We start from the raw sequence: 2,043 nt of genomic DNA on the forward strand, positions 1-2,043 counted from the left end.
GTGGGTGGAAGCAGCATCTTATTCATCAGTGACAAAAAAAGTGGTCATAGACTTTGTGCATAACAATATCATATGCCGATTTGGCCTCCCAGAATCAATCATAACAGACAATAGGGCTAACTTGAATAGCCATTTGATAAGAGACATGTGTACGCAGTTCTAGATCACCCACTAGAATTCAACCGCATATCGACCACAAATGAATGGGGCGGTAGAAGCTGCCCACAAAAACATCAAGAAAATCCTCCGAAAGATGATTGATAACTACAAAGATTGGCATGAACAATTGCCTTATGCATTGCTAGGATACCGCACTACGGCCAAGACCTCGACTGGAGCCACTCCGTACTTACTGGGGTATAGCACCGAAGCAGTGATACCAGCCGAAGTAGAAATCCCTTCACATCGGATAATACAAGAAGCTAAGTTGGACGATGCGGATTGGATCCGTAAAAGGTATGAGCAGCTAGCTCTGATAGATGAAAAGAGGATGATCGCTGTTTGCCATGGTCAACTGTACCAGCAAAGGATGGTGCGTGCTTTCAACAAGCGTGTGAGAACTTGGGTGTTTCAAATTAGGCAATTGGTACTCAAATTTATATTCCCTAATCACGAAGAATACAAAGGAAAGTTCACACCAACCTGGCAAGGGCCCTATATGGTACGAAAAGTGCTCTCCGGGGGAGCCGTGGTGCATGCTGAAATGGATGGTCAAGAGTGGCCAAAAGCAATAAATTCAGACGCCATCAAAAGATACTGCGTGTAAAGAAGAGGATGACGGCGAAGATTTAGAGTTTCCATAGTTTAGGTGTTCTTTAGTTGCATTCCCTTTATGTGTAATTTTGCATATCTTTTAGAAAACCAAATCCAAAATTACGTACGAACTACGCAAGGACCTGATTCCCTGTACTTATAAGGGGCTACGTAGGCATTTTTCCAAGCTCGGTCGATTTAACCCAAAAAATCCAAAATTATGTATTTTGAACTACGTTATGACCTGATGCCCACTTGGGATACATAGGCGCTCGTTTGAGTTCGGTCTCACAAAAAAAATTCCAATATGCTTACCCTGAACTACGTTTCGACCTGATTCCTGAAACGGGATACGTAGGCGCTCTCTTGAGCTCAGTCATTCCAAACAAAACTCCCACTAAACCTTAGGAAACTTCATAAATGATTCAGCAAGAGAAAGATAAAGGTAATCCCACAAGGAAACTGGGGCAGAAGTTTTTGAGAAAGATCTCAAAAAATTCCTCAAGCGCAGAGAAATCAAGAAATGACAAGTACACACTTACACTGGAGAATAATTTTTTAGAGGGTCCCAAAAATTCCTTCGACATAGTGAAACTCAAGTTGGTACAAAACAAGAATAAACTGGGGCAAAATTTTCGAAAGGGATTCGAAAATTTCACAATTCGAGATCAAGGAGGAAAGAGGTGGAAGACTTTGTTGAGTAACCGATGTCATGACATTAAAAGGGCTTATATAAAATATTATTTTTCAAAATACATATGCATATATTTTCAGAAGAAATTCATCGCACAAAACCTTTCCTAAAAGTTCTGGTAGAAGAATAAAATATTTTAAGGAAAATGAGCATCCTTTCCTACTGAGATATGAGGTGGAAAAAGTCCATACGCAGGAAAGGCGATCGACCATATAGGAAATTGATAAATTTTTCTATGGATGCAGGAACAAACAAGCATGGATGTTTTACACTAATACGTTTTCTAGAATGTTCAAAACAGGGTAGCGATGACAAGCAAAGATTAATAAAAGGTTCCAAGGATGGTAGCACAAAGGGTGCGATGTCCGTCCCAAGTAAAGTTTCCCTTAAGCAGAAAAGTTTGTCCATTTTTGCAGAGCACAATGATTTTACAAAAATAAAAACTTTTAAAAGACTACTGGGAGATATAATCACGATATGAGAAACCGGGTTTCCACTAGAAACAGTTTCTGTATCAAGGTATTGAGACCCCGGCCTATACGTCGCATTGCTTGCCTTGGTACACTGGCTGAGTGAACGTCCAAACATTTCAAATG

The 2,043-nt window shown here is 40.2% G+C and overlaps 1 protein-coding gene across 1 annotated transcript; it reads left to right on the forward strand.

The window, feature by feature from the left end:
* The first annotated feature begins 253 nt into the window (after positions 1–253).
* On the forward strand, positions 254–766 carry LOC132644036 (uncharacterized). Its single transcript, XM_060360577.1, has one exon. It carries the CDS (start codon positions 254–256, stop codon positions 764–766), a length of 513 nt encoding a protein of 170 aa, XP_060216560.1.
* The last annotated feature ends 1,277 nt before the right edge of the window (positions 767–2,043 follow it).

The sequence above is a fragment of the Lycium barbarum genome, chromosome 6 (genome assembly GCF_019175385.1).
Source record: "Lycium barbarum isolate Lr01 chromosome 6, ASM1917538v2, whole genome shotgun sequence".
NCBI classification, from domain to species: Eukaryota; Viridiplantae; Streptophyta; class Magnoliopsida; order Solanales; family Solanaceae; genus Lycium; species Lycium barbarum.

Excerpts from the sequence above, each read along its gene's own strand:
- LOC132644036 (XM_060360577.1), top strand. The coding sequence starts at position 254 with ATGATTGATAACTACAAAGATTGGCATGAACAATTGCCTTATGCATTG.